Source organism: Nyctibius grandis, chromosome 2 (assembly GCF_013368605.1).
Source record: "Nyctibius grandis isolate bNycGra1 chromosome 2, bNycGra1.pri, whole genome shotgun sequence".
In the NCBI taxonomy this organism is placed as follows: Eukaryota; Metazoa; Chordata; class Aves; order Nyctibiiformes; family Nyctibiidae; genus Nyctibius; species Nyctibius grandis.
The window spans coordinates 13,349,325-13,373,898 of NC_090659.1; the positions used below are offsets into that span (position 1 = coordinate 13,349,325).

At 39.9% G+C, this 24,574-nt stretch overlaps 1 protein-coding gene across 3 annotated transcripts; it reads right to left on the reverse strand.

The window, feature by feature from the left end:
• Positions 1 to 523: 523 nt before the first annotated feature.
• Positions 524 to 20,722, reverse strand: C2H21orf91 (chromosome 2 C21orf91 homolog). Of its 3 annotated transcripts, XR_011050302.1 has the most exons (6): positions 20,462 to 20,722; positions 19,871 to 20,000; positions 5,993 to 6,526; positions 4,999 to 5,147; positions 2,614 to 2,676; positions 1,540 to 1,565 (listed from the first exon to the last, which is right to left on the reverse strand). XR_011050302.1 is itself a non-coding variant. In XM_068425150.1 (5 exons), the coding sequence occupies exons 2-5, from the start codon at positions 19,992 to 19,994 to the stop codon at positions 1,405 to 1,407; spliced, it is 882 nt and encodes a 293-aa protein (XP_068281251.1). In that variant the 5' UTR covers positions 19,995 to 20,000; positions 20,485 to 20,722; the 3' UTR covers positions 524 to 1,404. The 3 variants fall into 3 exon arrangements, 2 of the variants coding, with proteins under 2 accessions (XP_068281251.1, XP_068281250.1); XM_068425150.1 differs by lacking the exon at positions 4,999 to 5,147 and having other exon boundaries at positions 524 to 1,565; positions 20,485 to 20,722; XM_068425149.1 differs by lacking the exon at positions 4,999 to 5,147 and having other exon boundaries at positions 524 to 1,565.
• Positions 20,723 to 24,574: the final 3,852 nt, after the last annotated feature.

A 24,574-nucleotide genomic window follows, 5' to 3' on the forward strand; every position in this document is an offset into this window, starting at 1 on the left:
TGCACAGACAAGTTCAAGTCCTCACTCATGCATACTCTCAAGCTGTTCCAAACTCCTTTCAGAGCCCTTGCAGAAACACATTATGGAAAAATAATAAAATTAACCAGATATCACTATAGGGAAGGCAATGAATTTCTCAGTTTGATTTTAAAATCAAATCTAAACCTTTCTTCATGCCAGTCATTCCTTCAGCTCAGCTATAAAAATTACTCCCTGTTTTCACTTAAAGTGATAAAATCAGAAAGCACAAAGACTTCAACTTTAAGGGAGGGGAAGAGTTTCTCTCCCCATCCCTGACTTTTTCAGAGCAACTCAGCAACCTTCAGTTACACAAACGCAGCTCTACAAACAGCCTTTTAGGCAAAGATTAACTAAGATTTCTTGGCATGGTAGACTGATAGAAGTTTTTAAAAAGCAGAGGCTGTTCTGTTTTACAGTCTATCATTACTATTTGCATTTCAAAATTAAAACACTTGATCACCGTCTCATCCAACTTTATAAAAAAAACCATGACAAGGTAATGTAGTATTACAAGTTTATTTAGTTTCTTCAAAGTAATTTTTCAGCAATGAAAATTTCACACATATAAAACAACTTCAACTTCTATGCATTGAAACCAAAGTATGGATTTTTTTTTTTTAATTTAAAGGAAGTGCTGTGCTTTTTTTTTTTTTTTAAATCTCTCATGAACCAAATTCTTCAGTTATAAAGCTGATAAAAATAATTGATGCACCACTACAATTTTTTCTTTAACATTTGAAATTCATCTCTTTGGGAAACAAGATTTTTTTTTTTTAAATTGTATCATGAAAGATACAGACCTGAAAAAGGATAAACAATCATACACAAGGCATAAACATTACAGAGTAATTCAGACATTTTATAAAGAGATCTGGAAAAGTACCTAAAATAGTGATATTTATTTAGTATAAAATTTCAGTAATAAAATATTGCTCATAATAAATAAGAAAACATGAGTTTCATTAATACTGTTCTCCCCTTAAAGCTCTCTTGCATGTAACATGATCAGACCTGATCAAAACTCAAATTTTTATTTTTCCCTTGTAGGAAGGAGGCAGGTTTACAGGCTTCACGTCATTCTTTGTTAGAAAGAATTTTATTATCAACAACACACAGAATTCATTTCAAGGCTCATGCGTAGTTATGGGCAAAAACAAATCCCTAAGTGCGAATAAACCTTATTACAGTAGATTTTAATACCTAAAATATTTGCCTTTTTTGTTAAAACCAAAGGGGAATAAGAAGTCTCATGGATTATGAATGCAAAGAGAAAGCTGCTCAAGTTTCCTCAAAAGCTTCTAAATATCCGTGCAGCTGTCCTTTATGGTTATCAAAGCTGTTAGGGAAAGTTAGCTGTATAGGGGGACAGAAGTTTTATCCCCTTTATATGGGGACATTTGATTTCATCCCTGCTCGTCCCATCTGTAGACATGGCAGTTTGGAGCAGTTCTTCAGCAGCTGCTCAATAGCAATATGACGGACGTTGAGCTCTGAGGCCAAAGAGTCCTTTTCTTGGACTTGCTGTGCCAGCTCTTCAAACACATCTGCAAGAACATTATTAGATTAATGTGCTTGGTCCCTGTACTTTCATAGAGTTAAGAAGCAGTGCTGAACATCACTATGAAAGAGGCACAGACATTGAAGTCAGCTCATGCACAAGAACACCACTTTTTCTGTTTCCAGCACAGCTTGGTGTATGTACTGTAAACTGAACAGGATCACCAGTTTATAGTTTTAGGTGACCTGAGCCAAGGTGGATCAGTTTATAATTCAAAACGATGTTGATTCTGATTGTATCAGAAATAGTGTGGCCAGCAGGACTAAGGAAGTGACCATTCCCCCGTACTTGGCACTGGTGAGGCCGCACCTCGAATATTGTGTTCAGTTTTGGGCCCCTCACTACAAGAAAGACATTGAGGTGCTGGAGAGAGTCCAAAGAAGGGCAACGAAGCTGGTGAAAGGTCTGGAGAACAAGTCTTATAAGGAGCGGCTGAGGGAACTGGAGAAGAGGAGGCTCAGGGGAGACCTTATCGCTCTCTACAACTACCTGAAAGCAGGTTGTAGCGAGGTGGATGTCGGTCTCTTCTCCCAAGTAACAAGCAATAGGACGAGAGGAAATGGCCTCAAGTTGCGCCAGGGCAGGTTTAAATTGGGTATTAGGAAAAGTTTCTTCACCAGAAGGGCTGTCAAGCATTGGAACAGGCTTGCCCAGGGAAGTGGTAGAGTCACCATCCCTGGAGGTATTTAAAAGATGTGGTGCTTAGGGACATGGTTTAGTGGTGGACTTGGCAGTGTTAGGCTTACAGTTGGACTCGATCTTAAAGGTCTTTCCAACCTAAATGATTCCATGATTCCAGTCAAAAAACTTAAAAAGAAAATATTGTATTCTTCAAGAGCCAGTTTGCAACACACAAGGAGGTTACATAATAAAAGCACCTAGAAGTTTATTGTTTTACATAGAAACATGATATATAGAGATTTCAGTTCAAAACTTGAGATAGGAAAGCCATCACAGTTTCTTTCTTTAAACAAGACTTTTCTTTACTACAAAGCAACACAAACCCCTACAAAATAGTATTGAAAAATTCTCACCCTGGATTTCCTTGAGCAGTTTTTCATTAAGTTGCTTTAACTCTCCAGGAGTCATCACAGTCACTGTAAAAATAAAATATGTTATTTCTACTACTGAAGTCATATAAGCATCCCTAACCAGACTTCTATTTTCTCAAATTGTCATTGTTTGCATGCTAATAATCAACAGATGTGTGGCAGTAAGTCATAGGCAACATTATTTATCAGTCATTTGTGGAAAGTTTGAAAATTCTTTCGTTTATGTTGACATAGACAAGGTTTTACTCCATAAGAAATCCCCCTCTTCAAGGTCAAAAAAGCTGGAAACTCAAGTCCTCAAAAGAGTAGCATCCAGAATCAGAATTGCTTGTAAATCGCTTGACACCTTTGAACACTTGACCTTCCTCTGATTGCAAAACATGGTTTCCATAGTGTAACCCCTGCAAGTACGTCCTTTTAATTGTGGGCAAGTGGACAATTCTGAGGTAAGTCCTGCTACGTTTGCAAGCCTACAGGAAACAGCTTCCTGACAGAATTTTGAGCACGCAGCTGCCTGTTTTGGCTATCAAGTTTTGTGCTTTATGTATATAATAACAACACATAAGTTTCCACTGAGTACCTCAGTGACAAATGAGGAAAAAAAGTAGTTTAGTTTGATACAAAGACCAGCATATAAAAATAGGCTGACCTCTCCCTTTCTCGTGCTCTGTTCCCAGTGAGAACTAAAAGATCCTCTGCATCATTCAACAGCCCTTCTGTATCTCAGGTTATGTATACATTTATCATCCTCATAGAAAATGTACACTAAACCTCAGAGGAGGGAATTGTGAAAGTATTCTACGCTGCCCTTGATCAACAGCAGCAAGTAGGGAAGCACTGGCCTGCTTCCTAGAAACACCTCAACCCAGAAGCGGTGGGCACAGGTTGGTGCCATACCTGCTGCTGAGATGCCCTTGGCAGCACAGTGAAAAGTGACAATCCTGATCAGCACAGGAGGATACAGGACACTGAGACAAGCTTTAAGATCTCTTAATTTTTAAATATTGTTTTTAAACATTGCTGCAGCTTAGCAAAGCTCTCACTGCATACTTGAGAACAACCTATGCTGCAATCACGCAGCTTTTGTTCAGAGATTTCTCAGTGCAAGAGGTTTCTATGTGGTAAATTTAAAGTGTATGTTCTGAAAAGGAGGGTTTTTACCTACCCACAGGACTATTAGGTTGAAAGAGAAGGCTTAGAATAATCTTTCTCAAATCTTGCAGTTGTGGGATATTAACTTTCTGTCGGTATTGCCAAACCAAAGAAGTTGGCAATAGCTAAGATAGCCTACTTCTTACTCAAGACATAAGGTCATGTAAGAGTAGAAGAGATTCACCTCTCTCCTCCAACAGCCAGGTACAGTGGTGCTCCTTCATACCTTCGACTATCAATATAACTGAAGATTCCTTTCTGACATCTTACCACCCTTTAAGCTCCATGAAAACTGTGATTGGATTTAATATAGTAATTGACAGCTTTATAAAAATTTCAAGATTTTTTTTTTCCCCTTTTATACCCAGTGGTAGGATGTTACTTCCCATTTCTTCATTATTTTCATCAACATTTCGTCAACCGTAGTAGATACGCAGGTTCACACATTTCGTGTGTATCAGGACAACTGTTTCATGTCACATGATTATGATACAGAAGGGAAAGGGAGAAGGAACAGAACACCAAATTTAAATGATAAAACACTATCCATAGCTGAGGTAAATTATAAAGAAATAGCGACCAAGCTGTTTACAGTTACATTAACAATAGTTTTTTTTTTAGTAGACTGCTATGTCATTACAGTGGAGGTACTGCAATAAGAAGGTACCCAATTCTGGCAGAGAAAGTCTAAGTTTTTCTCTAGAATACAAACTTTATATAATCATAGAGTCTCCAAATGAATGTCTTTTAAAGCTAAATACTGCAAAAAGATTAAACAAATACTTATAATACCAGGCAAAAATGCCACAAAAGTGCATTATGCAGCCATAACAGGAGGAAAAAAAAAAATCTGTTATTGTGCTCAAAACAGCTTTATGATACCCTGTCCTGAGATCAGAGAGATAAATTCCAAGTCACTAACTTCAATTAGATAACCCCATAAACCAGGTCAAGCTTTCATAATTCCTCTGTTAACTGCTGTCCTGATTTATGTAATCCCAATTTATGATTCCAGAGAACAGGTGGTCAAAGAGCACAACGTATCTGTTTTGATTTATTGCTTAAAGACTACTAAGTCACTACAAATGCAATATGAAGCATCATACAGCAGTTAAATAAAATCCTTTTATAAAGAATGAGAAATGACTGAAGCTTGCGAGGACAACTTTGTTAGTTTGGTAAAAAAATGAAACCGATTCCAGTTTTTTACAGTACCTCTTTCTCACTCTGTCTTCCAACATTCTGAGTTCCATTATTACTTTGTTTTCCATCACCCCGTTTTCCACTGGATATTTTACTAGCTTTTTTGTCTTCTTTCTCGGGTCTTTTGAAATTCAGAAACCCTCTCCAATTACTTTCCTCATCTACAAAAGTCACAGTGGATGTATTCCGGTTTAGAAATAGGCACAGTTCCAACCCCAGAGATCTCTAGGAACTTAGTCCTAACACATTTCACAAAGGCTGATCCCACAGAGATGACAATATCCTAGATTCTTCCAAAGACTTCTTCTAGTGACCTTCTTAAATAACAGGAAAACTTATTTTCCACTGCTTTCAATATCACCACAGTCAAAAGATTGCTCAGGTCTACTGCTACAGTGTTTAAGAGGACATGGTGGCATAAGGGCCTTCCCATTTTCTTATGCTCTATAAACAGAAGGAAAAAAAAAAATCATCTAGTAAAATGCACAAGGAAAGTCTGCTACTATTAAGAATGTTAAACTTTCTATGTTGTTCTACAAGTTTGCTCTGCTACCTTACCTCTAATTTCCCCTATTGCTTAGGGCAGCTCTGTGTAAAATGTAACTCAAGGCACTGCACAAGTTCAGTGAGACAGTTATTTTCAGGAGCTGAGTAATCTCCACAGGCAGGGCTTGCAACTGCCAGGACTGACACATTGAAGTGAGTGCAATCAACCGTAACAGTAACTTTTTGGGGTAAATTAGGCATGTGCTGTATCACATTGGGGTATAGCTAACAGGAAAATTAAAAACACCCAACCAAACAAAACCCCCACACCAACCAAACCCTCCACACTATTTGCTTAGCTATGTAGCCCTTTTCTTCACAGATCTTACAGTAACTCCGAACTGTTAAAAGCTGGATTTCAGGATGTGAATTAATGCCCTGTGGGAACATTAAGTGGTCAAGAGATATTTCAAAGAATGCCCTTGCTTGCTAGGTTGCGTGTAAATAGATATATACTTACATTCTTCCCTGCTGTATTGAGGATGCCGTCTATGAACGCTGGTAAGTGAATCACCTTCAGCTTTTTCAGCTTTCTGGACTTGGTTGTGATTAGACCACAAAACACTGCTGCAACAGAAGGTAGCACCTGTTTCTTCTAGCACACCAAGTCTGAAATCGGTGGATTCTCTTTGTTCCAAAAGAGTTTGTGAGCAGCTCGAGATGCCTCCAGAATTCCCATCTATCCATTTTGCAGAGTATCTAGGTACTGGAGAATCAAACTGTGGGAGTAGTTTTCTATCAGTCTGATGCCTGAAGTTAAAAAGCTGGTGTTGGGATGTTTTTGAGCTTTCAGGATCAGAGTCTAAATCCTTGTTTTGTGCGTACTGTATGATCCAGTTAATTTTTTTGCTCAAGATATTTTTTACTTCTGCATATGGACTTTTAGAGAGCTTTGATCGTGGACAGTCCTGATTTGCTATTAAGTGGAATTTTTCAAAGCAGTCTCTGTGCCCCCTTAAAGATCTTGTATGTAGAAGATCTGACTTTGGTACTCCTGTAAAGACACAAATAGAAAAATGTTCACTTACTGTATACTTAACTAACTTCTCAAAATCTTTACTTCACAAGCACCAAGAAAAAAACTTAACTGATGCTTTCCTATTAACAGTCTAACCACTGAAGTAAACAAGGATATATGATACTCTAAAATTTTTGAAATTGCACTCAATCTTGAGTCCTTAGCATATAAAGTGTTTTGCACACAGTAATCTCTAGTGCAGGACTTAGAGGTTACCTGCACGTGCCTCTTGGATGATAACACAGATGAAGCAAACGGCTAACTCTGTACATATTGTACCACACCTATACACAAGTGTATAAACAGTAGAAGTAAAATAATCCCAACTATATATCAGGAAGTTCTATACAACAATACTGAAGAACACTTTAAGATTAGTCATTCATGCTCCCATTTTCTATGGATAACAATATGAGCCATCTGCTCAACAAATACTGCAGTGTGTGGGTTTGTGTCATCCAAGTGGTCAAACATAATTCAGACTTCAGTCTTATTTATTTTGCACTGGTATGCAGTTTATTATTTTGCATTGGTACAAGCCTGTAGCCTAGCTAGAGAAGCAAGTTCTAATACTGTTGACACTTGCCAACATTAAACAGTCCTGAAATTAACTTCAAGTAAGATGGATGCTTATTCTCCTCTTTGCTTGTCCTCCTTCAAAGACTATTCAAATAGCTACAGCAGGTAACTTAGTCAAACCTCAAAGTAATTGGTAGTGATTGACATGTTAAAAAGGAACACAATCTGTGAAGATCTACAGTTGGTGAGTGAACACAGATGGTACGAGAAATGACTGTTTCAGAAAGTTAATAGTACTCCAGTACAAACTTACTTTCTGCAGCTTCAGTGGATATTTATTTTTCTTCAGATTCACCTACACACTAGATTCAGTATCCAAGTCCAGAATATCGAACAGTTTGACGTTCTTCTCAACACCCAGCAAACTACTTGGGAGGTTCCCAATATAATAAGGAACTTGTTTGACAGGATTGTTTTTCATTGCAAATAAATAATATACCTGTGAACCACTGGCTGGAAGTGCTCAATGCTTACTAAAGTCAGAATATTTAAATCAACATATGATAATGTAATTTGATCTTTGAAACTAGGTGACATGAACCAAGCTGCAGTCATTTTACTTTTTAGCACAGAATGAAGTATATAAAAGTGCTTAAATTAAAAGAAAAACCATGAAATGTAACCAGTAACAATTTGATAATAAGAGACTTTAAGAAGCAATTAGCAGAAAGCTACACGTTACAACAATTCTCAGTTCTATCTGACTTGTCCTCTTAAATTCTCCTGGTAAACTAAGTCCCCCACCCCAAACGATAAACTGTCTTTTTAAGTGATTAAATTCTGCAAAATCCCAAACTACTCTCAAAACTAAGCTACAAAGGTAACATTCTTAACATGAAACTAGTGAAAACAAATTCAAGCACTTCATCTTGATTATCTCACTTGCTGGTAACTGGTGTTTCAAGTTGGGGGGTTTGAACATTGAGAGTAGCCATTATAAATTTTTTATTTTCCACTCTTTGGGCAGCATTGAAACTCAAAAGCATTACTGTCCTGGGTGAGTTTGTGAGAGCATACATGAAATTTACGGGGCAAAATGACAAAAAGAGTGGAAAATGAAAGAAGACAGCAGTGGAATTTATATTGTTCTTAGCAGCAGGGGAGAAAGGTAAGGCCATGAAAACAGACACTCCAGTCCATGAGTTAAGTATTAGAATAAACAAAACCCACATCCTAAACAGAGGCACCTTTTAAGAGGGAAGTTCCTGAGCAAAATACAAAGACAGATGTTGCCTTCATGGATATAGAGTCAAGATTCTCACTCTACACCTCAAAATGTCTTTCAAACTCTTTCGGCAAACAGACATTCATTAACTTTTCTTAAGCTGTACACAATCTACTGCCTACTTGCAAGGCTATTTTCCCTCTCTATCTCTACAGAGACTTTAAAAAATAAACACTTCTGGTGAAAACAAGGAAAGACAAGTCATTTGTTTTCATGACTTATCAGTACAATTTAAATATGCCAAGTCTGCTTAACTCAAGTAGCACGATGGATACCTTAAATCTTTAAGCCATCAAGGAAGAGCAAACACTGCCGACTGAAGTTGTAAGGTATATATTCACCACGCTTGCAAACCTTACGAAAATAAGACTGATTTGTTCAATATTATTTGCTTTACCCAACGGATTCTTCAACATGCTACACTGCTGATACTTACAGTGCTTTCTTTTACTCACAGAAAACGTCATCACATTGGCTGAAAACAAGTTTTACACAATTTTCTACACAATAACACTCAGGAACCCACCTAACAATTTGACCATAAGATGAATGGATGAAGCCAATGTCTTCTGATCACAGGACAAAGTAATTCTGTCTAAAGCAAATACCTGAAGATTTGGTAAAGAAGAGAGAACTGCCGAAAGCACAGTTAGTAAGTCTAGGACAAACGCAGTTTTGCAGAGACTGTTCCTAGTTCATGGCTACTAACAGGTACTAATGTCTGTTTTGCTCTCATGATACCACCTTTCTCCCAACACAAAAATCAAACATACCTACCAAGTTTTTACTTCTCCTTATTCTCCCCTGCATCTCCTCCTTCCCCAAAACCAGGGAAAGAACTACTGCACTGTTTCTGTTAAAAACAGAAAAAAGGAATCTTGCAATTTTAATGAAATATTCCCAGAGCTGGTTCTAGAGGCATGGCCTCTTGCAGTTAGGTCCTCTGCCTGGTACATCTGGAGAAGCAGGTCAGACTACATTTCCTCACACGTACACACTACCACTTCTGGGGCAATCACAACAGAAACACCTGCACAACAAATGACAGAACACTGCAGTCTCACTTAAAAAAAAAAAAATCCTTTGAGGCTTCCTGCTTCATTATTTGCATGAGAATAACACGTTACTTGTCCAATAGGACAAGGGTGTGAGACCACACAAAATAAACAACACACAATTTCAGTTACACAAAGAAAACCAAGTGCAGCACAACTTTATGAAGCCCCATCTGATTTTTATGTCTAAGCTATAAGCTCAAGGTTACTCAAGTCTTTCCTTCTGCCAAATTTATCTTTTAAGAATTCTGAACATTGTTAACTTCCCCACTCCAGAGGCACGCTGCTCAGAGAAACCTATTTTATCAGAACTCATTACTATCGGGTATGCCTGAAGTTAGCAGCTATTACAGAAGAAAAAAATGTTACTTCAAAAGTCTAAGTTTTGCTATTGATATGCCACATATTAGCCATAATGTCACTATTTCTGAACACAGAGCAAGTTATTACAAAACACTTCCAGTATAGAAGAATAAGGCCCCCCCAAACCAGAATTTACATCCTCCCCATCTCTTACTACACTGAGAAAACCCCAAAAGGGTCTATCTAAATACTCTTCAATAGAGTAAAGAACAGAAAATGTACAAAACCAAAGTGGTTTTGTACAGAATTGCTAACAGACTTGCTTCAGCTTTCACGTAACTAGTTCAGATTTCTACTGTAACAAACACATGCAAAAAACAAGAAAAAATCCCCCCCAAAACCCCTCAATCTTTCTTTCGTACTAAGGTGACAATTCCTGTACAGAGGATGTGAATAACATCAGCCACAAACCTTCTGGACTTGCATCCCAAGAGCTGAGCATTCACAGCAGCTGCTGTGCAACTATTAGTGATGCACCAGTATTACAGCAAGTACGAGTATGTTTCTTTGACACAAGTCCTTCTGTTGTGGGCAATACCATCAGCTTTGAGACAGAAAAGATGTCTACTTCATTTTGGTAAGACTTAATACTCCGCTCAGATTACTTCATATTTTTTCCTTCATCACAATTGCAGAAAAATCTATCAGCTGGTAAACTGGCATGGATCAAACAAATGATATATAAAGATGATTCAGTTTTAGAAGACACACTACTTTATTCAACTTTATACACAAAGAGATGAATAAAGCAAGGAGGACTTCCGTATGTTACAAGTAATACCGTAATTTTAATAAACGGCTATTGTCAGTTCTGGGGATTTTCAAAGGGTTTCAGTTCTGTCTCAGCGTTCCTGTTTGCTAATATCCATCTCAACCTTTTTATTTTTTGGCTGGTCCTTCAAGTCACCAATCATACAACCATCAACACTTTTTCCCACATTTGTAGGTATGTCTACATTCGTCACTTGTGTTACTTTCAAAGAACAGTATTGCAGACTGTGTCCAAGTATGTCCTACCCTTCACACTTATTTGTTCAGAGAACGAAAAAGAACCCCAAAAAGAAGCAAAAAGCCCACAACCATCCAGAGCAGGGAAGTTCTACTTGCAGAGAAAAAAAATCCACCAAAATTCAATAACATCTAGAAGATGATATCTAACTTAAGACAGCAGATGCTATCAGGAAACAAGCTCAGGCCAGAGATCATTCCTCAAGTCAACAAGATACATAGGATGATGCCAAACCTCAATACAAATCATAAAAGAATACAAGTGTTTACCATCCATTACTTGCTTCTGATTCTGGTAACGCATGTGTCCTAGGTGAAATATGAATGGTATCATGTTACTCAGCAATATCTTTGTATGTTGAGCACTTGTAAGAACATGGCTGCTTATTTAAGAGCCTAGTATTTAGGCAAAAAAAGAATTTTGAGTATTTCAATTTGTAAGCTATGCAAGGCAGAAACTCTTCCTCTATACTGGCACAGTTCTCAACATAATGAGTCCTAATCCACTCCTGCAAAATAATTTTGTAAATGAATGACTAGCAATCAGGCAATTTATGAAGTCATACATTTTTGTAACTTTTAGTTATTCATAACTGCAAAGCAGCAGAGAGCAGGGAGAATATTTACCACATAACCAGGTGTGTAATCACATTTCAATAAATTCTACCCCATTTTAATGCATTTGTACTTGAAAGTAAATCAGTTTCCATCATACCAAAGTTAGAGGGTTCTTTCTGAAGGGAAGAAGTCTACAAAGACTTTATTTCTGCCTTCGCAACTGATTCTTCAAGAACTGTGTACAACTCTTCTTCACGATAAAGATACAGAACTAAGCTGAAATGTTTGCTGACATACATATATAAAGCTAGCTAGAATAGTTGTCTTATTTGGAGATTATAATAATAATGAACAAGTTCAATTCAAAAGGAATGCTCTTGAATACCAAGACTGTAGAGGCTTGGTTAAGTGAGAAGGGGCACGATCTTGTGCCACTGAGCAGTCTGAGCAACCCAGGCTTTGAGCATGGGTTAAGCCCAGAGCTAGCGACCTTGGACTCCCCTTGAGCGGTGCAGGGCGGGGGGCTCCGCGGTGCCTGCTTCAGCGGGGGGGCGGTCACGGCTCTGAGTATGTAAATCTACAGACCAATCACAAGTGCGATCGGGACGCGTGATTAGCATGTACTCAGCTTACAGCCTATATACCCGCTGCGTGCTCTGCGAATAAACGGAGAACTTCCATACTCACACTGAGATTGTGTCGTTACTCTGGACCGTTGCCCAACACCTGCGAGCGCGCCCCCGTTTTCCCCTCCTTCACAAGACTACTTCACGTCCCTTCACAAACAAATGTTTTCATTAAAAAAAAAAAAAAAAAGAGTGATCATTAGCCTGCTTGTTTATCTTCCACAGTCTTTTTTTTTTTCATTTGTTATTCTTTTTGTAAAAACTTTCTTATTTGGTCCTTCAGCTCCATCAGTTGAAAATAACGTTGAAGAAAGCCTGCATCCCCTTCCTAGCAATTTATAATGCAATGCTGGAAACAAATGTTTTTTGTAATGGTGAATAACCTTAGCTTGAGCAGCTGAAGAGGAAAAAAAACCCCAGAATTTAAGATGGAGTGAACTAAAATTAACAAGAATACTTCTATACACATGAATAGTCAATTACAAGTTTGCACTACAACATTCATTAATTAAAGCCATATTAAAGTCCCTTTAGAGAATTTACAAATACTTATGGGTAAGATTTATATCTGACCATAGAGAAAGGAAAAGAAAAACTGTCTTCTCAGTATAATGCTGGCATCTACCACACAAGTAGCTTCCACAAATGTGTAAAGTACATGTGGTTATTAAGGACAGTCAAAGGAGAGTGAATGCACTTCATAAAACAAATTTGTATAGTACTGAAATTCTGTTTAAGCCAGAACACTTGGAAAAGGTCCACCTCTAGTTTTAGCTAGTTGTGGAGATAGCCAGAGAAGAAACTCTTCTCGGGCATAATTTACCTCATCCTAAATAGTCACCTCTAGAAATACTTGTGGTAAGCACCTATGCTTTTTCCTTTAAACCTCTAAGCAAGCAAGAGCCCTCGTGAAGGGCACCAGACCGTGGCTGCCCACTTTAGGAGCCCCAGCTTTCACTAGATGTTCTGAAATGTTCCAGCTACTGCTCCTCTCAGCTGTCCATCTCACAGGCATGCAGTATCACTCTGTAAACAGGGATGGTTAACCAGCGCGTGACACAGCTCCTGAACAACTGCTAGTGTCCACTAGGAACACTAAGATCAGATGAGCTCAGGTTTGGTTTACCTGGCATACAGGGCTAAGACTTGCAGCAGACAGGGAAATGCTTCACAAGACATTAAATGTTCATGTTTGTCTATTTCAAGCCACTGCTGTGTATGAGTCTGCTTATTAAGAGTGCTGAAAGAGAGGGGTTCTTGTAACAGAAAAGCAGATCCCAAGACCCATTCAAAATACATTAAACAAAACTAGCCCATGTTGACCTAAGACAGCAACTCACATACACCTCTAAACGACAAGGAGTGGGGAAAACTGATATTCTTCAGTTGTACAATTCTGCCAACACTGAAAAATGGGATCATTAGAGACATATCTCCAATACATCTGCCTGACAAGACTTAAAGCCAACTGCTATTTGTAAGTGTATGCATGCAATTTCATTTGAGTGTTAAACCTCATGATTTGTTAGACTGGCTAGAAGGCAAATGCGAATGCCATTCATTAACTTCCAAAAACAGACACATGGTAAGGACTAGATATTATCTTGTTCAAAAATTAAAGTTCTCTCCTCACTTTCATATGATAAAGCCAGTGCATTCCATATATCAAGGGTGCACACAAATCACCTCCCGCTGCATTTCTATTAGCTCATTTGTATTTTAGCAGATAGCAAAGACATACTATACAAGACAAAACAGAGATCCAATTGACCCCTTAAACATATTTTCAAAACTCATGTTCTCTATACTAAGGAGTTTACTCCTATATTAGACAAGCCAATACACTCTGATGAAAACTTTACTACAGGAATTACTATGTTAAAGATGCCTCCTGCCTTGTAAGAAAAAAATCGATTAAACTGACCTTGAAGAGAGTGGAAGCTATGAGAGTATTTCTGTATTCTGGATGATGTCAGGTAAGTAACATTAACTGCTCAATTTACTTGTTTGCATGTACAGACCTCCCAAATTTACACATAGAAAATTCAAGAATGTACTTTTAGAACTATCCACACAGCTCTACTATTACTGAACAGTACTTATATGGCACTCAGAAGATCAAGAATAGCATCTCCAACTATGTTTGGACTTGAATTTGTAGTTAAGAGGTTTACTGGAAACTGCAGCTAGTTCCACAAGTCCATTCAAGTTCGCAGAAATGAGTCACACCCCTGGACTGAAAATGTTACCTTGAAACAAGTTCTCACCTGTCTAGGCCAAAGGGCAGCGATGAAATTTTTTAGCTTTTGTTGCCAGAATAATATATTTTATTGCCTATTATTTCATTAACATTGAAAAAAATAAGGATGTGTAATATTTTGGAACAGAATGAAATGAAAACAGCAGTTGCCAATCCTTTCAACTATATGTTACAACCCATTTTATTTCAGTGAGATATTCTTCCGCAGGGTGTAAGAAGGGAAAAAGTGAAATTTGACTGCTTGTAGCTTTTAAAAAACAAAAAAAAAGGTAGTTGTTAAGATGAACATAAAGAACACAGAATGAGGATATTACACAAGATTTTATAGACCTTAACAGGAAAAAAAGATATGCAATAATACAGATTTGTTTATAGCATCTTTGTCTCAACGTGGAGACTGGGATGCACCAGCCTGATGGTGAAATTGCCTCAAATGCTATGTGTCTATCAGCGCTTTAAAGGACTATGGAAATGTAACTATATTAACATAAATCAGGGGAATAGATGCCCAGTTCTTACACTATCTCTTCTGTTATATTACAAGACCTGGGATACAGGCTGTCATTTGCTATTCAGCTGTTGTTCAACTTTAAACAGAAATGGAAGCAAGCCAGTTTGCTTGTCAGCTAGCATTCTCCAAGATGCTATCGTAGTTAGCAGTGCCAGATAAACAAAAGAGTAAATAAAAATCAGCTCAAACAATCAGATTTTGCCCTTCTATTAGGTTTTGTCTCTGTTACAAACCCTTGAATTTCAGGAAACACGGATTTTTAAATAATTCTGCATTAAGACATACACGCGTAAAACCAGGTTAAGATAGATACATTAACCATGACAAATAATGTAAAACCAAACCGGAATTATTACCGACTTTTAACTCTGAAACCTTCAGAGACAAGTCCGACATTTGAACAAATACATTCAGGTATTAAGCTCCTGAAGCTGGGATCTCCACAGGCACTGTCCAGAGGATCACAAAGCATGCATTAACAAAGGACATATCTGCATGCACAATGCATTCCCACGTAAAGACACCTAAACAACTCTAAGCAGCACAACTGCTTAGCCCTCCAGCCACCTCTGTGTGCTCTGTGAAACACAGGCTAGACAGCTACATCCTCCTCATAGGAGAAATATAGCACAGTATCTCTGTACAGCACCACGTTCTTATGCGAAAACACTACAACTGGGAGTTTCAAAGCAGCTCGTAGGTACGTCATATTCCGGCAGAGGGTTTTGTTTTGTTGATATATATGCATACAGGCAGCTTTTATACATACACACACCTATATTTTTGTGTGTTCATATACTTTCCCCTCATTCTTCAGATTTGTTTTAAGTACTATATATTTGCTACCAGAGTTCAGTTAACAAGGGGAAGAATTTTGTCTCAAGCTAACAGACAACACATGATTTCCTAGCTTATGCAATCTAGTTACACATGAATTTAAAACATTTCCTGTTCCAATATACAGATTACTGTGACACCTACTCGGAAAAACAAAACAGTACACAACAATCTCTGATGTTCACTTTGTCTGCACAGGGCAAACAAAAGCCAACATCGAACTCCAACGGACGCACACCACCAGGATATTCTAGACCCCATCTGAAGTTTAAAACCACTGTACAGCATCAGCTTCATTTCTCACACATGAAATACTACACTAACAGTATTTTGCATATTTTAAAGTTTAAGAATCACATTAGCATTCTGATGTGCTAAATCACCTGATAATGATCCTTCAGACACAAAAGCCAGTTTTGGAATATAGTATTTATGTGCACCTTAGTCCACTCAGCTTCCCTAAGCACGAATCCTCAAAGTAAGCCAGCTGAAAGAGCAAGTGCAACAGGGACAAAAATACTGCCCTCTCAAGACACCATCCCCCCCACTCAGACTGAAGGTTAGCCCTACTAAACTCTCCTCACTCTTCCCCCGTCCCTGAAGAAAAGCTGATGACACAATAGGAGGAAGTTTAAACCTGCATCTTGACTTTCTGTTTCTGTATGTCCATTTTCCCTTTTCTCCTTACTTCGCCAATATTCCTTCAGTCACCTTCAGAGAAACAGACCCTATAATCCATATGCACCACTCCTGAATAAATTCTGTGACAGACACCACAGCTGAACTCCAATCTATACTTCAACCAGTGGTTTCTGTGAATTAACCAAACTTAGGAAGAAGCACAATCGCATTTTAGGCTAAGCTATCATTTTATTTCATTAGAAGACTAAAATTTAGCATTAAAATAATTATGGAGACATGACTTATGATAAAAAACATAAAGGCTTTATGACACACTAACTTCCTCATTCAGAAACTCTGCAGTTATTTAATTAAGGCAGACCACAGACTAAGCTTTCTGTATAGTGGTCTTCTCTACAAAGGACTACAAGAATAATTTTATATTTTTTTGTGTTTTTTTCCAATCATGTATCATTATCGAGCTATTGTCCAAACATAATAAAGGTTACAAAAAACCACCCCAACATCAGGAAGGTAAAGGCTGAGACACATCACAACACAGATACAGGAAGAAGTCTGTTACAGTCGTTACAGATGGGGATGGCCTCCGATTTGCTCATTTCTAATTACTCATCTTACTTAACCAAGATGATCAACAACATCACCATCTACACGCAAGCAAACTTGTACTGCTGCTGTACTCGCAGATGTCAGAAGACGCCAATACTAAACTATAATGTAATTAAGTGCAGCTAAGTAAATGATATTTCTGTAGTGTTTTGTTCATATACCTTTGAAAAAGTCTGTTTCAGAGGGTGTTCAGGTGGTTAAGCCTTGGGCTAGATCAGTTTCAAGTGCCTGGATTTACCATAGACACCTTTAAGCAATCAGATGCTGGCAGGAAGGGAAAGAGAACTGTTCTCGAGAGTTTTGTTGAAGCACTAGAACGTGACACCCTTTTAAAAAAAGGAAATTGGGAAACCTACTTCCAAAATCTCCTACGTGGAAGTTAACAGGGTGCTGCAAACAGTGGGAGTACTTAAGCATGCTGGAAGATGCTGAGCTGTGACTGATAGCCTGCCTGCTCTTGAACTGCAGCTATTTCCTGCTTCACTTAGGGAGAAGTTATGCATGCACATCAACACTAAAAATGAGCAAGCCGTAAGCACCGTCCTAGCTGTTGCATTAATCTCTTTTTAGAACACACTATTTCACTTCCTGAATTACTTAAAAACATATGTACATGTTTTAATTGCTTGGATTTTTAAATATGTTAATTAAAAAGGCAAACTACGAGTGAGAATGACACTTATTTTTAAGTGTGGGATAACACATCTACAGAGTTGATACAACTTGTAGTTGATTCTGTTCAACAAGCAGCTATGTTATAATGTATCTGAACTTCATTAAAATATAAGCAGGAGGTTAGTATGAAAACATCCAGTATAACATTCCGAGTTAGTGAATTATCCATTTCATTCCCTACCCAGAGCTGCAAAAAGACTGTTATTTTGGATTTATAAAAATCATAGTCATTGTCACAGGAAAATACAGGAATGCAGCAATGTCAAAAGTAGGAAGAGTGTGACCATGGATATGGTAACGGGCTGGCTCATGCAGTGGTTCAGCTAAAAAGTCTTATAATAATTCTTTATAAAGTCACTTACACAATCTCCACCACCCTTAAGCCTCTTCTCCCTATAAAAGCAGTAACAGTACACCTTTTCAAAGTGGTACACAGAATACAGAATATCAGAAATTGAGGTATTTTGATGCTAGAACGATCAAAGATATTAATACTTTTCTTTTACTATGCAAAATAAAAGATTAAGAATATAATGGTTCATGTCATTTCAGGTAAGCTTTCATCAGTATTCTGTTCAAGCAGTCTTCTTTTAAAATTAACCAAAAATTTAGAAGATTATGCAAAGTAGTCTGCTGCACAGATTAAGTCTTTACTGTTATCATCTACTTAAGAGTTCTAATATCCTAACAAGTAATTTTGACAAATCCACAGCTCATCTCAAACAAGAGAACACAGAAACCATCCAGCAATTTTTTAATGCACCCCGTTTTATTTGTTTCAACAATTCCAAAGCAAAACTAGATTCTGAATGCAACTGAAGTACTTAATTGTCATTACAGCAGTATGTTTTTTTTCTCATTTTAAAGCATAGAGAGAGATATTTCTTAACTCCACTTCATATTGAGAACCACAAGCCTATCATTTTAAAGCAGTAAGAAAACTCAAGCACACTGACAGGTTGTCTTAGGTCAGATAGTTGCTCTGAGTTTTATCAAGAAGTGCAAATATACAAGCATGTTTCTCCTAAACAAAAGCATAAAGAATGCAAATTACTACCTAAGTATGAAAGTATTGTTCAGATTAAAATAGATTGCCTCTAGTAGCAACAAAGACCTTAAAGGCATCACTTTTTTTTTTTTTTAAAAATCAAAACACAGAACTGAGTATTTAGAAGTGATTCCAATCTGTTAACCTTACAGAAATCTGAAAAATGCGTAAGAAAAAAATTTTATTGTCTATACATGCATTAAAAGTCAGATTCGCAACAGAAATGGTGTATGGAATACATATCCTTACAGCCCCCCACATTCCAGTCAGTTTTATGCTTCTAAGGTTCAGAATAAGCAATGAGATGACTGGGTACAGTGCTCATGTCTCACAGCACTTTCCCCTCAGAAAGACTTGATCTTAAGACCTTTAATGTACTCTCATATATATCAGACATGCAACAAATGTTACTGTCATCGAGAAATGGCACTATTCACATAACAGTGTTAAGATCATCGTATTCAATTGCTCATATCAATATAGATCACTCTAGGCAGTCACATGCACGTACAATTGGCAAATACCACTTTATATAACTGGAACAAATTACTTTGTTGCCCTAAAAATCAAGCAACAATATTTATACTTTCAAAAAATCTCTATTTGACTTTAAAAAGGGAAATAACTAATTTACTTCTCATTCATGCCCAACACTTGATTCATATATGAAGAAGAGCAACAAGATAAGTAAATTCTTTAGGAAAACAAGGTTTGAAATTCTAAAAATACCATTTTGGAGGTAAGAGACAATGCTGACAAGATTAGTCTTTTAAAAGATGGACAAAATTCCCACTTTATAATTCACAGACTTTAAGAAGCTTTGACAAGGAACTCAGTTTTATCATACTACATTTTATCACCTTATGAAAGCAAAAATAAATAATCCTCTGATTATTTATAGGGAAAGTGAAACATCGATCTGCTTCCAAAAAAAACTATTATGGCTTTAAAACTTGCAATTTAAGTGAGTTTTATACAGAGACCTCCCTAACTATTGAACAAAAACCCTGAATAAAGGCAAAACATAAACTCCTTCCGATCTGAATTTACACCATAGGTCTAATACCAGAAGGTGAAATTAACACCAGGGCATTTCAGAAGCTCTCAAAAGGTGCTAGGACAGCTAGGGCACCCCCTTTTACTGGAAATGAGGTATTTAGGAACCTAACAAACCAGTTTGGCCGGCAAGAAAACTTTCTAAACATACACGTTTTCAAACCCAAGCCTTTATGAAAGCTTTCAGATCAGCTCAATTTGCTTTCAGCTCCAAGCCAAGCAACCTGCGACTGAAGTTTGCACGGGATAAGGCGTATTAGAACGTTACCTTCGATGTTCAGCTCAAAACAAACGTGGCAAAACGAGAGCGTTTCCTTGTCGGTCCCCAGCTTGCAGACGCTGCAGACGTTGTCATCGTCCAGGTCGATGCTCACAAACTGCTCTTCGTTCATAGTGCCCTGGGGTGGGGGGCGACAAGGGACGGGACCGTTATTTCAACGCCCACCGAGAAGAAGCACCGGCCGCCCCGCGCCTGGGGAGGCGGCAGGCAGCACCGCACGCCGTCCCCCGCCACGGCTCCGGCCCCCCGCCGAAACCCCCGGCCCCGGCCCGCCCCGACACGCCGGGACTAGGGGGAACCAGGGAGGGATCGTCCCGGGAAAGTTTCTGCCTCAGAGCACGGCGGCCGCGGCGCGGGCAGCGGCCAGGCCGCACGGCGGGGCCGGTAGCGGCAGGGACCGAGCCCTCCCGCCGCCTCCCCGCCCGCGCACCCCTTCCCGCCCCCGCACGCTGCCCCGTCCCGTCCCGTCCTGCTCCCCCTCAGCTCCATCCTCAGGCTCCTCATTCCCCGCTTCTCCGCGCACCGGCGGCGCAGACGCTCCGCCACCGCCAGAACCGCGACAGCCCCGTCCCCGCTCACCGCCGTGCCGCGCCGTTCCGTACCTCCGCCCGCCCCAGCGCCGCGCTCCACTATTGTTTGGCCGCCAGCGCCTCCGCCGCCGCAGCTCGGCGCCAGGTGCCGCCCGCCGCTTCCGGCCGAGACCACGAGACGGCAGGGGGGGGGGGGGAGACGGGGGATCCTGGAGCTGCGCTGCACCTCGGCGGCTGGCGTCGCCCCAGAGCCGAGCAATGAAGGGCGGTGAGGCGGGACGAGCCAGCGGCTGCCGCTTCCCCGCCCCTCCGTGCGGCCACAGGAGCCGGGAGCTCCCCTGCTCCCCAGCAGCTGTTGGGCTCTCCCAGAGCGCGGTGGCCGCAGTGCTTCCCGGGGGTGAGGGGAAATTCCGCCCGGCGCCGCGGCAGCCCCGCCCCCAAGGCGCGGAGGGGCGTGGCCGCCCCGCCCCGGGGGAGCCGGCGGGCGGGAAGGAGGCGGGCGGCGGCGGGGTGTGTGTGTTCGGGGCCGCGTTCTGCAGCGGCGGCCCCGCGCGTTTACGTGTGATTAGCGGGTGGTCTGTAATGCAGAGCGGTCGGGATTCGTGTGGGTGAGGGTTTGTCCGGAGCGCACCGTCCGTCGGTGTGCGGGAGCGGGGAGGGTTTGCTGATGGCGGGGGGAACGAAGGCACGATCGCTGCCCGTGTGTGCGCGGGGCTGGCGAATGTGGGCTGGGCGTTAACCGTGTCCCTTCGCGGCGCAGGATGGGCTTGCCCTGACCTGAGCTCTCCAGGAAATGAAAATTGCTCCTCAGGGGCTGCTGTTATTTTTCACTCCACGTACCTATGGGGGAAGGAAAGGGAAAAGTTACTGTTGAACAGGATTAAAAGTTAGTGTGTGTGAAAGGGGAGAGAGGAGAAGGAGAAGGAGAATGTGCCTAAGACAGGAACAGCCGTAAAGTCCCGGGTATACATATTTGACGTGATGGAAAATACCAAGAACGGGCTGTAAATGTGGTCTGAAAGGGAAGTAAAACCGAGCCAGGCCTGTGCTTGCGCTTCCACAAGTGGTGGATCGTGTTGTCTTGAGAATTTCCACAACGGACGGAAATTACGTACAGCGCATTGCTACGTGTCAGAGTAGGATTATTTATGAAAGAGCTAAGTAATCTTCCAGAATCTCCGCCGTCAAAAGACGTCTCTGCACAGTTTTTATTGTTTCTTTCACTGTATTTTCTTGGGACATTTTCTTCAATTTTCTCAAAAAGAAAGAAAAAAGAAATCCCAGGCTGTGCTAGTCCATTTCTCTTAAGTAGCGATTTGACTTGAGTTTTGCTTCTGTTGGAGCAATTTCATCCCAGAGCATATTTCATTCCAGAGCTTCCTCAAATCTTCCTCAAATTGTTTCTCCCACAGGCTGAGACTGGACCTGGGAGAGGGTTTGCATTTCCCTGTCCCCTTGTCGTCTGCTTTTTTGATATACATAAAGAGGGGCAAAGAAGCAGCAGCCAGACTTCATTGCCAAAGCAGTATTAAGAGAGAAAAAAGGACATGAGCCTGGGGTAGAGGATTTAAAAAAAGAAGGGAGGAACTGGACAGATGATGGTAGATGGTAAATCTATAAATATTGGAATATTTTCCCCTTCAGAATCTGATGTAGGTCCAAAGGCTATTGAGTCTCAACAGCCCATCGCCACAGTGCAGCAGCAGCTGTGAAATCCAATGGCAAAAAAAGTCATGAATCTTGTTAATATATGACGTGGGAGACAGTATGGCTCCCAGTAACTGAGCTGCTTTTCTTGTAAAATATTGCTCTAAAATATAGAGGTTGTTGCATTAAAAATAGTGAAAAAAACCTAATGTTTCAGGTGCAAAGTTATGAAAAAACCTAGTAAATGCCAAGATGAAGATTATCTATGCGATCTTAACTACTGCCCCTGATGTGGTTTATATGTATGTACACATACATATTTCCTCCCAAGACCCTTGGTTTGTCAGTGCACATTATTCTAGCTAACAGTTTACTTACACTGGAAAATTATTTTAGTAGCAAACAAATCTGTTTAATCTTATTTTTTTCCCTCCCTATTGAGATTGTATTTTCTTTGTAGGGAGGCTTTGGCAGTGATCATACTTTAATAATTCCCACTGCTTCACCTTCCCCCAGCTGCTTGGTTATGTTCCCAGACTATTTTCTCACTGTGTATCAGTGTTCATGAGATGACACAAGGGACTGATTTAAAAGAAAGAAAATTAATTCTGTCTCAGATTGATTCACTACTTTGCTTCACAGTGCAGCCCTATAAGCACTGGTGGGAAGGCAGCTGAAGGGGTAATGCACAGATGAAAATGAGTACTCTGGCCCCTGTGTCATGAAATCATGGCTTGAGCTTCATTAGGCTCTTCATTCCAAATAGCTAAAAACTAGAAATGAAAGCTTGTGTCAGTGTTTTACAGACATATTTCATTTCAGTTTCCTGTGTGAAGGTTTAGAAGTTCTAAAGCTAAAGACATTTTTACTGAAAAACACAGGGTTAAACAGGAGTCCAGGGAGAGGTGAGGTTGCTTGGGCATTGTCGAAAATACAGCAGCAAATCCCCAGCGGAGATGAATAGCATTGGCACTGCTCAAATGAAAGCATCTGTGTAGATTTCCGTGTGTACATTAAAAGAGACTCAGGAAAGGAGAAAAGTTTATGCAGAATTTGAATTTGAAACTCATAGTCTGTGTGAGGTAGATCTGCCCCCTTGAAAACACCCAAAAAGTAACATTTCAAAATCAGTCTGACTTCTTTCTCTTCCCTCTCTGCTGTCTTCACTCTGCTCTTCCCTGGGCTTGGGGATTTTCGTTCCCCTCTGTAAGTCAGGTGACTGCGGCTTTTCCAGGCACTCTGGCAGATCTTCATGTTCTTCAGGCAGTTCTCTGTCTGCAGCTAATAAACACATATATTGTCTCCAACTCTTCTAGGGTTTTTTGTTTGTATTCTGCTGTGTTTTTCCCTAGTTTCTTTTACTTGTTTCTGTCTTTTTTTTACAGATCTCTTGTTTCTATGTTCTCTAACCTTTCCTAGTCTATTTTATCTTTCACCCCTGGAGGACTGAACAAATATAGAAAGGAATACTTTGCTGTACCCCCATCTTTACTCCTGTTTTGTGACCTGTTATCTCTTCTTATTCTTCCAGTCCTCTTTCGACTTCACTCAGTGTGCAACCTTTACTATAATGTATTATTTAAAACCTTAATGACTAGTTTTAGTCCTCTTAGTGTCTGGTATAAGACCTAATAGAAAAGAAGTAGTTCCACTTTCCCTCTCCCTGCAATTTCCTTTTTGTTGGAACTGATGATCTTAAGGCTGCTGAAAGGTGAACTGAGTCACTGAGGTGATCCAAAAGAAAAAAAAAATAAAAAAAACCCCAAAACTTTTCTTGATCAGCTCATTAAAATATCTTCAGCTACAATATTGCTAGAGTTGGTGTAAGGGGTTTTTGGGGTGGGAATGTGACTGACCTTCCAGCAGACTGGAATTGCGTCAAACTCGATGTAACATCAGCAGTCGTATCTGTTGCTCTAAGTCTTTCTGTTCATTTATCCATTCCCTTTGCTACATCTTCCCTCCAGGCTATGATCCCGTGATCCTCCTTTTGGCAGCAGTGCCAGCTGAAGTATTCCCTGCTTCTATCCATTTTTCTCCTGTTATTTTAATTTTTGTTGGGTTGTATGCTGAAAAGTAACCAATATCAGTCCGATTCCTGTCCAGTTCACTGCATGATTGCCCAGACACTCATTGTGATAGAGCAGGGGTTGTGTCAAGATGGCAGGAGGAGGAGAAAGCAGTAGTAGAGACTGTGGAAGCCAACTACATGAATACGTGGGTAAAGACAGCCTAAGTCTTTCTTCTCCTGCCTTTTTCAGTTTTTCTCTTTTTCCCCTTATGACCATTTTCCTCCTGTCCCTTTACTCCATGCCCATCCTGTTCTGCTGTATGAAACCACCCCATTTCTCTACTACTCGTTCTGTAGAGTGTTGCTGTCTATACCATGGCACACCACCAGTCTTTATCTCTTATACCTTCTTCTTCTTGCACTCACTGAATTGTGTGCCTTTATTCAACTGAGATATTCTCCCATGGAATTCAGTTTTGTTCCTTAATCAGCGACAGAAGAAAA

What these genes read in the sequence shown, in the direction of transcription:
- C2H21orf91 (XM_068425150.1), bottom strand. Translation starts at nt 19,994, where the DNA reads ATGAACGAAGAGCAGTTTGTGAGCATCGACCTGGACGATGACAACGTC. An exon ending in TCAATACAGCAGGGAAGAAT is followed by an intron (nt 2,677 to 5,992) that starts GTAAGTATATAT and finishes TTATTTTTACAG; the next exon opens with TGACTGTGATGACTCCTGGA. An exon ending in ACTGCTCAAGGAAATCCAGG is followed by an intron (nt 1,566 to 2,613) that starts GTGAGAATTTTT and finishes ATGTTCTTGCAG; the next exon opens with ATGTGTTTGAAGAGCTGGCA.